Source organism: Ruditapes philippinarum, unplaced genomic scaffold (assembly GCF_026571515.1).
Source record: "Ruditapes philippinarum isolate M1 unplaced genomic scaffold, ASM2657151v2 ctg15580_1_1_1_1, whole genome shotgun sequence".
Taxonomy (NCBI): Eukaryota; Metazoa; Mollusca; class Bivalvia; order Venerida; family Veneridae; genus Ruditapes; species Ruditapes philippinarum.
In genome coordinates, this window is record NW_026854311.1 from 5,217 (window position 1) to 18,325 (window position 13,109).

The window sequence follows — 13,109 nt, forward strand, 5'->3', positions numbered from 1 at the left end:
CATGCTAAGTGTTACTATTAAAGTGTTTATCAAAAAGTTCTACAAAGTTACTAATAGTACAACTATAATCAACATTAAACCAGTGTATAAAAAGCTTACAGTGTTCAAACTAAATAGGATGATTGCATATATAGAATAAAAGATCCATACCTATAATGGGGTCACAAGGCCAATGAACAATTTCAAATGACCTCAATATTTCTAACAGTTTACAACTGTCAAACTTCTTAGGATGATCATTTATATTGAGTACATTAATTATATGCCCAAAAAATGTTTAAATTATGTAATATTCCTGGCGTATTCTTACTTGCAAGATAACAACTTGATGTTTGTGCTTTGGAAACAGCCACTGTATAAATATATATGATGGTTCTTTAGCTACTATGTAGAAGGAGGTCATACTTTATTTAATTTCCCATGTCTTACAAATGCTTCATCCTTACTATAACACAATACCTTCGGGCATATAATGCTCCGCCTAGCGGTGCTCTTGTTGTCATGTCTAACATGTCTAAAGTAAATTGCCCAACATCATAACTAAACATGATAGTAAGAAAAATCGCTCTTAAAATGTAATAACACACTTTTGTATTTATGGGTTTGTTTTTATTTCAGGTTTAGTTCGGAGCTTACAATACACTGTTTTAAGTAGGAAAGACAAATGTTTACAAGCAATGGCTTCATATAGCCCTAAACTGTTAGAAAAGAAATACAATAACTGGGTTAAAGCTCAGTTAGCTGTGTTATTTACTAAAGAAGGAGTTGAACCTTTTGTTTGTAATGAAATTAGGCAATTTCAATTGAAATGTTTACATGATATATGTTACTTAAATGGCTTATTTAGTGGAACTTGTTGTTCAAGTTGCTGTACGGAAAATGTTGTTCAATGCCCTACTGACAAAATATGTAAAGTTAGGCGTGGGAAATGTACGTATCATCGGAATGTTGCGACAAGGTACAGTTCTTCTGGCTGTCCTAACAAGATATGTCATAAATTAAAAGTTGAAATACAAAATGCACATAGGTACAACGGTCCGTCGTACAAAAACAGTGATGCTACTCAGTGGTGCAGTAATTTCTGGGAAGTAGCAAAGTGCTTCATGCCCCCAGATGGATACAAAGAAAAGGCATCTGCAACGGACACAGACTTCAATGGTATCATTAGCGTTATCCTTAATTACAAAGACTTCCAGGGGAAATTACGTGAGAACCTCAACAATAAGACAAATATGTTTGAAGAGGTAAACAATATTCCGACACTATTAATGAAGACTAATGCTAGTAATTGGTAATAAATCAAACGTTAATATATTAGTTTGAACTAAGGAATTTAACACTACGTAATGATATCTATAATAAATAAAGATTTTATCATGCTTTCTTGGAAAAATGTATTCGCCTAGTAAGGATTAAATTTTTACTATTACCTAACAGATTGCTAGTTTTCAGTTTATTTCATAACCTACTTAGCATAAAGCTAGATATTTTCTGAAAATATTATAGTTTTTCTTATAATTGCTATACAGTTTAAAGGAACTCCACTGAAATTCAAATGCTTAAACACATGATATTTAAACATCTAACGAATATCAAGTGAAACACTTAAAGTGAACAAATCTGCAAATGATGAAAAAAGTTTACTCAGATGTGAATTAGAAATCGGTTTTCTGTACAATTCTTAGCCGGTTTTGTGCGACAAGCGTTGCAACGCTATTCATTTTTTGGTCATTTTATATTGTAAAAATAATCATTTTTGAAAAACGGAGAGATGGAATAACTGTAAATGTACACACAAATAACTGGTCCAGACCAACATCAATTGATACAAAAGCCTTGGAAAAATGTTTCCTGTCCGGTCATGTCAAAATATCTCAGTGGTGTCCCATTTAGTTGCATGCCTCAAGATGAGCCAAAAAATCAAGAATATCAAACTTGAGAAAAAAATAAAACAATGATTTTAAGACAAAAATCTACTTACATGTTATGTATAGTATGTACAATTAGATATTAGTTTTGCACTATTTATTACCATATTTGTTCTGCTTGACAATTGCAGTACTAAAAGCTAATTATATAGTGTATGTATTCTATAGATTTTTTTTGATATAGCTTTATAGCCTGTAAATGTTTAAGATGCAATAAGCTAAGAACTGTTATTCTATTTTGACCAGGCAAGAGAAATTGGAAGAAATGTTCGACATTCATCAAAACTTGAAGTAGAGGATTCAGATCTACAGAAATACTTCAAATTATTACAGCAACTGCTTTCTGACCCTGTGTATTTAGCTACAGACACGCATGCGCAGAATGCTAATCAGAAACTTATACAGGTGATTAAACTATTTTAACATTCAAATACCTTAAACATTTCATCGTATGACTAGAACACAATATTTCGTGTGTAATCTACTTAAAAGTGTATAAATCTAATTCAATAACCTTTATTTTATATATGAACAAATCATGGAAAAACACAGTTCCTTTTAAGTTATGGTCGATTTTCAAAAGCGTAACATAGAATACCTGTTGTTTGCTGACCACGTGTGTAAACACAATAAAATATGGTTTAATGTTATTAAATATTCACCGTTTTGCAATAGCTCGTAAGTGCATATACAAACACTTTTTTTCATAAAAAGAAAAGCAATCTTATAACCTAGGAGGACTTTTCAAAATCAATTAAATACACGACAATAATTGTCCTATGCTGAAGATTTATACTTTTTTCAAAATGTTTTGTTTGCAAACAAACCTGGTTACGCCCTTGTGACTATTACGCGACAGAAACTTTGTTTACTACAATTAGCAAAGTTTTGCTTCATACCTTTTAAACTATCATGTCATCATTTTGATCAGCCCAGTAATGACAAACATTGCACACACATTTGTTACAAATAAATACAGTAGATTCAATATACCCTTTAATTGTACATTTTATGATTAATAGATCTTAAATTCTGGTGTACTAGTATATTAATTGATATTTTATATTTTATGGTATTTATAATTACAGTTAGAAAATGACACTCTAGTCATTGGCAAAGATGAAATAAGGAAAGTACTAGACGATGTGGCAACCGTAATTCAAGACAAGATGAAGGCTGAATTAGATGATCAATATGACAGAATTAAACTTGATATGATTAGAAGAAAACAAGAAGATCTTCTATCCTTTGGGTCTAAAACTGCCGAGGGAATTATACAGCTACAAGATAAGACTGATGCTTCTGTGAAAAGATTAAATGACGAAAGGGACAAAGAACTTGATACAATTCATAAACAAGGAGATAAAGAACGAGCAGGTCTGACTGAATTAGGAGAGACGTTACAAAAAGAACTGAAAACAGCAAATAAAGCCGAAAAAGAAGAACAATATCTAGCTGTTAAATCTAAAACTGCCGAGGGAATGTCACAGATACAAGTTGAAACAGATGCTTCTGTTAAAAGATTAAATGACGAAAGGGACAAAGCAATTGTTGCAATTCATGAACAAGAAGATAAAGTACGAACGAACCTGGCAAAAGTAGGAGAGACGCTACAAAAAGAACTGAAAACAGCAAGCCAAGCCGAGAAAGAAGAACAGTATTTTGATTTAACACAAAGTAAGTGATATACATTTGTCAAAATATTTTATCACATGACTTCATGTTTTCCATGTGATTTTACTATTACGAATTTATTTTTCATTTCCGAGTCCAAAATGTCCATATCAAAACCATACTGCACTCGAAGTGATTGTATCTGTAATATACTTTCTTGTTATACTAAGACACTAGCATTGTTAATCTTAGGTGCCATCTTTAATTTAAATGTCTTTTAATGTAAAATTAAAGAGTTCGTTATTCATTGTTAAGTACCATACTTATTCTAGCCAATAATTCAATGTTGCAAAATAGTTGAATATCACTTTAATTTCACTATAAGTACTCTGTATTTCACTTGAAAATATATAAAGAAATAAAATAAACACGAAAAACGTTATAAACGTTTTCAAAATTTGTTATTCTAAAAATGTTTGTGCAAACGGTAGATTTAACAACAGCTTTTTCAGCCTACTGGAATAGCCTTAAGGTAGAACGCGACACTTTGCGAACTTTCGAGTAGCGTCTTGAAAATGGGCATGCAAAAAATTGACCATATTTCTGATTGGATTTCGTTGATTCTATTTCAATAGTTTCAGCCAATTTTTGTACACATGACGTCAAAGTTGACTATCAAAGCCCGTTTTTGAACATGACGTCGTTGCGTATCCTTGGCAACTGTTACTGGTATTTCAACGCCATTGGCGGAGAAAATATCTTAAATCCTACAGAATTTGACGAAAATTATTTTTTCCTTTAAGCAGATATAAAAATTATTGTTTTACGCCGAAAATTGTTTGAGTAATGGAAAGAAAATTGTCAATTTTGTGTAAAATTTGACGTTCAGTTTAGCCGCAATTTTCGGCTTTAAAGCAGCTAATTAAAAAAATCCTGAAATAAATTTTTGATTTTTTTTCTTTAAACGTCCTTTAAAATGTATACTTAGTCAAAATAACTAAAAAATTAGGGGGTGACCGACTCAAATTTTTCAGTACACGTGATTTTATTTCCCCCACCCCGTGAGTAATTTTGTAACGAAATTCGACGTATGCAGATACGTTTGAGATTTCAAAGTGCGGCAATAATGTTCAGGTTATCAGGAGAATTGTTCTAGATTTTACTAATACATATAAAACAACAACAATTATGTTCCATTGCAAATTCTTAAAATTGTACGAAAAACAAACGATTTTTTTCTTGTTTTTAAGCATGAATAATAACTTCATAAGGAATAAATGACGTCAGACGTTCAACGGCAACGCGTACTCTGCGCAAACAAAAATAAATACACCTGAGAGTAATCATAAGCTTTGTTCCTTTTTGATATTGTAATACAATAAGATTAATAAACTTGAATCGAGAAATATGTCATAAGGAACAAAAAGCAAGTATATATTTTTATGTAAATTTAGAAAATTACGGAAATTCAATCATAAATTAATACGTAGTCTACAAGGAATTCTGCAAATCTATATATTTTGCATTACCCACACTATGAGTAATATACTGTGAGTGATATGTATTTTATTTCACCTATTAAAAACCAAAATTTGAATTTCAGTTGTAATCAAAAACTATTGCAACAATTTGACAGAATTGGCGAAATATTGACAAATTAAATATAACGTTCATAAAAGAAACTTAGTCAATTATATTAGCGTGAAGCAAACAGTCATGCTTGAAACGTTAGCTCAGTGGGTGTTGGATTACAGATGTAGCACGTTCGATTCTACAAGTAAATAAACATCTGTTATGCATATTCTCTCGTTTTGCTTATCATTTTAGAATATTATAATGTTAAAAATAACGATTAATTGAGGATTCACCATTAACGCTGTATTAAACACATTACTATCAAATCGGCCTTTGCAAATATTCATTATTCACTATATAGCCAAATTAATGGTAGAATTTATTTTGAACAGGAAATTTAGAAACAGTACTTTAAACATGAAATATAATGAAACGTTGTAAACACATGTCTGCGGATTTTAGCGAACCGGCGGCCCTGAGCTAGATACTGCACAAAGGAGTGTTGCGTTGTAAATCTTTATATAAAAAAAGATATTTCAATATATATATATTGTCATTTTTTGTCTGTACATGCTACGGGCACTGTAGAGGATCTGTCGATGTTTCACTAACTATTTAATCAGTATGCAACTGACATGTAAATAAAACCGGGAAATATTACATTTTACTCAAAGTTTTACTATGTATTGTTACATTGTATTCTGACAAATATCAGATCAGACTATTATTTCTTTCCTCTTGTAGAAAGTGGGTAATTCTGCAGTACAACTTTATTCTCTGTTTTATATACAAAATCTATATTTACAAGAATAAAAAAATCATATTGTGGTAATATCTGACCGTGTAATTAAAAAAATACGCATTTTAGTAAATACGGACTTCATTTAAAGTTCCCGCATATTACGAGTGTACGGATCACGGTATATTAGTAATATACGTATTGTATGATACACGGTCCCGTACATCAAGTTTCACTTATTTTTACCTGTCTATCTATAATATACGGAATTCCGTACCCTTTATTGTATCCATATATTTTTCGCAGTGGTCATAATAGCGTAAAATGCCGTAAAAAGCGGGATTTTGACACAGGGCGATCGTTTTAATAACATCAAAAAACCAAACGCCCCGTGATAACGGGACTTTATCCAAGGGGTGGGGGAAATAAAATCACGTGTACCGAAAAAATTGAGTCGGTGACCCCCTAATTGTTTTAGTTATTTTGACTAAGTATAAATTTTAAAAGGACGTTTAAAGAAAAAAATCAAAAATTTATTTCAGGAATTTTTTAATAAGCCGATTTTAAGCCTAAAAATGCGGCTAAACTGAAAGTCAAAATTTACACAAAATTGACAATTATCTTTCCATTATTCAAACAATTTTCGGTGTAAAACGATAAATTTTATATCAGCTTAAAGGAAAAAGTAATTTCCGTCGAATGCTTAAAGATTTAAAATATTTTGTCCGCCAATGGCGTTGAAATACCCGTAACAGTTGCCAAGGATACGAAACGATGCATGTTCAAAAACGGGCTTTGATAGTCAGATTTGACGTCGTGTGTACAAAGATTGGCTGAAACTATTGAAATAAAATCAACGAAATCCAAACCAAAATATGATCAATTCTTTGCATGCCAATTTTCAAGACGCTACTCGAAAGTTCGCAAACTGTCGCGTTCTACCATAGCAACCACTGTCCTATGACTTGAATTTAAAGTATATATGATTTAGTATAAATGTCACTGCGGGAAGAAAATATAAGCAAATTTGGCGCTTACGCTTGTAAAGTTAGTCTGACGTCTTGACGTCATTTCCTGTAAATTTAAAGTCGATGTGTTGAACGGTTATTTTGCAGCAGCGTTAACCTCTATCAATCGGAACATCCTCGGCTATTATCTATGATAACATCGGGACAAAACGGATTGAAAGTAGTTCAACCACGTGGTTTTAGATGTAAGAAATGTATATATTTGACATTCAAAAGAAAAGTAATGTCTGTTTCGGTACTTAATTGTAATTTAGATATGCCCACTGGTCAGACCTGGGGATGATTACATTGATCAGTAATTGATTTAATTACAATTACTTTCAGATTTTATTGTAATTGATTACTCAGACTTGCCTATGTAATCAATTAAATTACAATTACTTTAAGAAAGTAATTGATTGATAATTGATTACATTCAATGTATAACTATAGACAAAAGTTTCTTAATGCTATTTAATATATGCATTATATACACAAAGGATTTCCAGCTCATCAACAGTCATCAATTTAACACACTTTTAGTTACTGTCAAATCACTTTATCATATTTTAGCATTGCACTTTAACATCATAAGTTCATGAAACCGTCTGTCAGTCAGACTGCATCTATCAGGACGGAAAATTTACCCACAACACTAAACAAACGCTCTACAGGGGGCCGATGATGCAGGAATGGTCCTCAGTCTTGGTGTAGGTTTCATAATAAACTCTCTGCAACAGAAATTTTGAAAAGTGTCAATTGTACAGTATACTGTATACATGTGTTAAAACAGGTGTGAAAACAATAAATTGTTGTATGGGAATTCAATGACAATATAATTTACAAAGAAATTATCAGTTTTTTTACAACACTTCAATGGAACAACAGTATCCATTATAATTAAGACACATTGTCTATCACCTTACAAAATAACTGCTGCATATAATTAAAATATGGTAATATGCATCTGACATAAACTGACTATACAAAGTAACGAAGTTATCTACATTGTTTGAAACTTTTTAAAACATGGTTAAACCAAAATATGTGAAACAAAATTTAACATACCTTTATAATGAAATTTGTTTAGTGTTTCCAGTTATCTTCCTAGGGCACAATTTGCATTGTGCTGTCACATTTCCAGATGTCTCTTTAGGAAATTTAAAGACATCATAAATCCAATGACTTGACATTTTGGTTAGAATACCAGCCAAACAATGTCTATCTTTCAGTTAGAATTTGGTGAATGTATGGATTAAAACTTTAAGTTATTTCTTCATTGTGAGTGATGTCTTAAAACATCTCATGTGATATTTTACTACCTTTATGAACAATCATTGTTTATTATGACAATTTCTATTATTTACTTCAAATATGGATATCAGTAGAGAACATTCTCTCTATTTAATAAAACTGCTGCTATTGAGTATCAAAATCAATCAATTTACACTCTACAGTTTGTGATTAAAGATCATTATAAAGGAGTATAAGTTAAACTGTAACATGAGAAATTAATCATTTAAATTTCAATAGTTTCAGATTGTAAAATCCGAAAGTAATCAACATCAATCAAATTGTAATCATAATTACAGACTGAATTGAAGCTGTAATTGATTAATTACAATTAATGTAATCAATTTTTAGCAAGGTAATCAATTGCATGATGATTACAGTGTAATCATGTAATCAATTAAAAAATCGATGATTACGATTGATGATTACCCCAGGTCTGCCACTGGTGTACAATTAAAAAGAATCCGACTAAATGTCAACAGGTTAGGTTTTTTACTTCCGATTTCTACAACCATAATAATAAATATATAAATAATGTATTGTTTGCTTTTGTGCGTATAAATTCACTTATTTTAGGTGGACTTTTACTACATATACTGCAACGAAACTTGTCAACAACTACCAGCATTAAAATACTATTTGTTTACATGTTTAGTTTCTTAGCGTATGTAAGACCAAAATTCCGCATCCGTTTTGTATATTCATACTTTTGTGTTCAAGGTCCTTATCCGAAGATTGACGGAAAGGGCCGAAAAGTTGCGATTGAACCTCTATGTCTACCAAACGGCGAATTATGTCAGCAGACGACATTGAATTACGCACTGTCGTCAAGTTTTGTGTGGGACCGAGCGAAACTCTAAAAAAGATAGAAAATTCGGAAACATTGCCTACTGGTTGAAATACATTTGTGTATAAATGGAAGGAGCGGTTTAGAGAAGGGAGAATAAGGGGTCTCCGTGGCCGATTGGTTAAAGTCGTTGACTTGAGATCACAGGTCCCTCAACACTGTAGGTTCGATCCTCACTCGGGTCGAAATCTTTCATGTGAGGAAGCCATCGAGCTGGCTTACTGAAGGTCGGTGGTTCTACCCAGGTGCCCGCTCGTGCCTGAAATAATGCCCGCATGGGCACCTGGGGTCTTCCTCCACCAATAAAGCTGGAAAAAAATCGACGAAAAATCTCGGCGGGACGCTCTAGGATGACCCGACTTACGTGTACGGTCGCCCATATGGGCTTTCCGGCGGCGACCTTAAATAAACGCATCAAAAAAAAAAAAAAGAAGAAGAAGGGAGAAAATCAGTGTATGATGACGAAGGAACTGGTTGGCCGACGTTAACCATGGTTTACAGTTACTGTTGGGAACATAGCCTTAGTGAAAGAACTGCTTGACATTTCTCCCTTTTGTAAACAAAGTACTATAGTACATGAATTGTGAATGTATTCCTAAAAATAAAAGATGCTTCGAAAAAGATCCTGATCTGTTAGCCATTAACTTTATAACTTTTAGTACCTTATTGAAGCCATTTTATGTATAGGTTAGAGCGCATATTGGGTGTTCTTCGTAAATAAGAAAGCTAAATTAGTGCCCGCCAATTTTTATAAGCCAATCACCGACGAGGATTTTTCAAAATTTTCAGGTTTCACATCTTAACCCATTACTTCATATACACGCCTTTTAACGCCTTTTTCACCCCCCCCCCGTTTTGTTGTCTCAAATGGTGAAAAAATGCATTATTTAGGCCCTTAACACTTGTTTTTGTTTGAGAAATGTTGTTAAAAAAGTGACCACTTTTTTCGGCGCGGCCCCCCAACCAAAAGATACATCAGGGGGTTGCCAGAAGGGGGATGTGCCCCCTTCTGTTTGGGGGGGTTTGAAGGGGGGCAGAGTCCCCCGTCATCGCCAAGAAAATTTTGGACTTGTGAGAGGCTATAAATGACCCCAGATTGATCATAAGGTAACGTGTAACCAACGCTGAAAAGCATTTGACTCTATCTCAATCCATTGAGAAGTTGCAGCACTTTAAAATCAATTATAATGGAAAAAATCAACTCAAAATAGTGATTTTTGGCAATTTTGAGATGTCCCCTCGTTGCCATGGTAACAGAAAATTTAAGCCTGAGCATGTTGTTGCAAGGGCAATGGTCCAGTCAACATTTGTGCCAAGTTTGATTAGTGTTTAAGCAGTTTTTATAGTATTATAGCAATTTGAACTTGTAACGGGAGACTTTTCAATGAAAACAGCCATTTTTCACAAAATGCTCATGAAGTAATGGGTTAATAGAACAGATTTTATATAAACTGGACGTTTTATATTATAAAACGCAAGTGGGCGGAGCACTAGATATGATGGGGAGGTATAAAATGCAGTTAATATTTTTCCCAAAGAACTATATATATACTTTATTGTAATGTTCTGGTGAAATATCAAGTTTCTCGATCGGACTATAAATATTGATCTTTATAAATGCATTATTAAGCTTATCAACAAACCAAAGTCTTTTTTGTACCCTCCATAACAACCGTTCGCCTGAGGCTTTTTTAAAAGGGATTCATATTACAGGGGGTGTCCGTCTTGATTTTTCAGGGTTGATATAGATTCAATTTTTATTGAGTTTTCGCTTTAAGGCACATTATGCCTCAGGAACATATAAGGATTATTTCTTTAGAAAGGACAAACGTGAATTTTATAATGTTTAAATAATTGTATCAGAGAACTGTAAGATGTTTGTTACCTTAAAAAAGTAGCGACAAATGTGAAAAATATGTCATTAGTGTAGCAAAATGTAAACAATGAGGTATTTGACTTCTGTAAAAGACTTATTCACTAAAACTGTACTTATTGCCAAAAACAACAGGTGAAAAAGATGGTTCAGGTAATTGGCCAATGAGTAGCGTTTTGGATACTATAGAAGTACACCAAAATTTAAAACCGTTTGAGAAATACAACTAAAAGATTAATTGGCCTTTAAAACGTTTTATAATCTCTGTTCAGTAGAACCGAAGTATGCATTGTCAAGTTTCAAAGACTGGATTTTTGGCAACGAATAGCCTCCATACTAAACATCTGAGAAATTGGAAGTGTTTTATGGGTGTGTGCGTGTATGCGCGCGCATGTATGCGTGTATGTGTATGTTGCCTATCTTTGCTCCTTATGAAATAAAATTACCTTGCATAACTGACACCAATTATGTGAGGTAGAAAAGAAACTCTTTCCACGAGAATACACCGTTCTAATTCAGCAATGTGTACCTACGCACCCCTTTTCCTTAAATCATGGATCATTCCGTAGTTGGCACTGTCAAAAAATAATTATATTCTATTTATAGATTTTTAATGTTTGTTTCAGTAGTCCGCTCATATTTACCAGTGATGGCAATTTTTTAAACTATTTTCGATTTTTTGTATATTGAAATAAGAGCTCCATGTAACACTAGTGGTAAGAATTTAATTTATTGAAGTTTGACTCGTTCTTCTTTAATTATTTTTTAAAATGTTTCAAATGTATGTATTTTTCCTGCCGGAAGTGATAGCAGACGACAGTTTTTTTTTCTCTCAGCTTAAGCTTTATCTTATTTCAGATTTATTTACTATAATATACGTCTGTTGCTTTTATTTAGCTGGTGTATGTTATTATATACGTTAACTTTATACCTTATTTTAATTATAAAAGTTTCGATTGGATCTTTGATAGTTAGTATAGATATATATAAGTACTAACGATGAAAGATCCAATCTTATTTTCATCTGTATTTGAAAGGCGTGTTCTGAAAAGAAACTAAAAGTCTAGTATATGCTTGAGTACAAGAAGTTGGCTTGAGTACGAGAAAGGGGAGGGGGCAGTTGGGTTGGCTTCTTTGTAAGAACCAGATTTTCCCTATGCTAAATTTATAACCAATTGACATAGGATTTTGGTAACGGTCTCGGTGCTTATTTGTTAGTACCAATATAACCACTATAATAGTAAACACTACTTAACACTTTTGGTATCGTTAAGAATGATACTGTTTGGAAATATTGGTCACTAAATGACATTTTGTCGGTAATTGTCGGATTCCGAAGAAAATCATACGGAATTTAAAGTTTGGTATAACGGTATGTTTCATGTATAACTTACAGTGACTTGCCTATTTAGCCTTACTGACGTTCAGTTTCAAATTGAGGGTTGAAGATTCGAATATTAATGAAACTATTAATTTTTGGTTTAATTATATTTTGAAAACCTTGACTACAAAGTTTTTGTGCATGTCAAGCACACATTGATTGGCTGTTCAAATTGAAATTATGAAACTTTAGATCTATATATCTAAGAAATGATTTCTTAAAGAAAAGACAAAATCAATAAAAGGAATGAATCATCCACTGTTGCTCCATATATGAAAAAGAAATGAAAACAAAAATGAAAATGAAAGTTTGTTACGGATGCGAACTTGAAACTTTGGGATTGCTATATGCTTTCATACCAGTGTTTTTTTTCTGTATATAACTACTACCCTAAAAGGGTACTGTTCCCAATAGAAAATAGACATTATCATTCCAAATTTCTAATGTTTTAATTCCCTAAATGGCTGTTCAAAATTCCCACAAGGCCAAGTGATTTCTCCGAAATCATTTAAATTCAACATGTTCATATATAAATGACCGTGCAATAGTTCTACCTGGACAATGGAAGCTGTTGGCTATCTTTATTCATGGTGAATCATTTTATTTGTAGCTGAAAAAGGCATAAGAAATCCTAATTTAAGTCAATATAACGCATTTTTCCAAATCAGTCTGGTACCGGCACCATTCCCAAAGTAAAGAAAAAACGCTGCATACATACCACTAGGCCGTCGGGAGGTAAGTACGAAATGAGATATCGAGACTTTCCTATCCCTGAAAAATTGAGTAAATCGTAATATATTACGATAACTAACGAAACATCTTCCGAAAATTAATGAGTCTCAGGTCCATATT

The 13,109-nt window shown here is 32.6% G+C and overlaps 1 protein-coding gene across 1 annotated transcript; it reads left to right on the plus strand.

Annotated features, from left to right (window-relative positions):
* The first annotated feature begins 624 nt into the window (after positions 1 to 624).
* On the plus strand, positions 625 to 3,960 carry LOC132739769 (uncharacterized). Its single transcript, XM_060727565.1, has 3 exons — positions 625 to 1,244; positions 2,175 to 2,333; positions 3,017 to 3,960. The coding sequence occupies exons 1-3, from the start codon at positions 678 to 680 to the stop codon at positions 3,611 to 3,613; spliced, it is 1,323 nt and encodes a 440-aa protein (XP_060583548.1). The 5' UTR covers positions 625 to 677; the 3' UTR covers positions 3,614 to 3,960.
* Positions 3,961 to 13,109: the final 9,149 nt, after the last annotated feature.